Source organism: Chaetura pelagica, unplaced genomic scaffold, assembly GCF_000747805.2.
Source record: "Chaetura pelagica isolate M959 unplaced genomic scaffold, ChaPel_1.0 scaffold676, whole genome shotgun sequence".
Classification (NCBI taxonomy): Eukaryota; Metazoa; Chordata; class Aves; order Apodiformes; family Apodidae; genus Chaetura; species Chaetura pelagica.
In genome coordinates, this window is record NW_009953724.1 from 884,503 (window position 1) to 885,655 (window position 1,153).

A 1,153-nucleotide genomic window follows, 5' to 3' on the forward strand; every position below is an offset into this window, starting at 1 on the left:
CGGCAGGCGGCCCCCCCCCCCCACACACACACACACACTCCTCCAGCCCTGGCTCCATGCAGGAGGTCAGGAGGGGAAGTGGCAGCTGGGACCTGTCTGGTTTCAGAACAAGACCCTCCCAATTGAGGACACAACTGACTGCCTGAGCACCATGGCCTGTGTCTGCAGGGTTATGCTGGAGACCCCGTGAGTACCCTGCGTGGGGTGGGGGGTGGGGAAACATCTTGGTGCCAGGGTCCCTGTGCCACCCCCCAGGGCTCAGCCAGCCCCTCTCCCCACACAGCGAGTACCGGAGCCGCTTCACCAACACCGAGACCCTCCTCTTCTGCATGAGGGTGATGGTTGGAGTCATCATCCTCTACGACCACGTCCACCCCGTGGGGGCCTTCGCAAAGACCTCCAAGATTGATGTGAGTGGCTGGGGGGGGGTCCCAGCTGTCCCACTCATCCCATCCTAGCTGTGATGCTCAGGGGTCCCTCACCCTGGATGACCCCTATGGGGATGTCTCTGAGCTGGTCCAGGGGGAGCTCAGCCCCCCTGAGCAGCGAGGAGGAGGATGGTGAGGAACGGGGGGCACATCTGGGCTCTCACCAACCTCTCTTGCTCCCCCCACCAGATGAAAGGCTGCATCAAAGTTTTGAAAGATCAACCCTCAACCAGCACCGAAGGGCTCCTGAATGCTCTGAGGTGAGCTGAGGGGACACGGGGGGGGGGGGGGGGAAAAAAACATCTCCCACGGGTGCTGTGGGATGGGAGCAGAGTGGGGTGACAGTCCCCTCTCTGTCCAGGTACACCACCCGGCACCTCAACGATGACACCACGTCCAAACAGATCCGGGCCCTCCTGCAGTGAGCACAGGGCAGCCACCACAAGGTCACCGTGTCACCTACACCCATCACCACACTGCTCATTTTGTACAGAAAAGGGAAAAAGGACAATAAGAAATACACAGAAATAAAATATTAAACCTGGCCCAAGGGGTGCTGGGCAGGATGGACCCGGGCAGGGGGGGCTGGTGGGACCAGCAGCAGCGAGTGCCCATGGCATGGGGACACCTTGGGGAGGGGGGAAGGGGCAGGTGGCACCTCCCTGTCCTCCACCTCATCCCTGAGCATCTGGCTGTGGAGGAGGAGGAAGCAACATCCCTGCAGA

The 1,153-nt window shown here is 61.2% G+C and overlaps 1 protein-coding gene across 1 annotated transcript in view; it reads left to right on the plus strand.

Moving 5' to 3' along the window:
- The window catches only part of LOC104391358 (protein FAM49B-like), a 3,653-nt gene extending 2,800 nt beyond the window's left edge, over positions 1 to 853 (plus strand). Inside the window, exons 4-7 of the mRNA XM_010000625.1 lie at positions 107 to 186; positions 284 to 410; positions 618 to 688; positions 790 to 853. Of these exons, the coding sequence (XP_009998927.1) occupies positions 107 to 186; positions 284 to 410; positions 618 to 688; positions 790 to 853 (342 nt within the window). The remainder of the gene's footprint in view (positions 1 to 106; positions 187 to 283; positions 411 to 617; positions 689 to 789) is intronic.
- Positions 854 to 1,153: the final 300 nt, after the last annotated feature.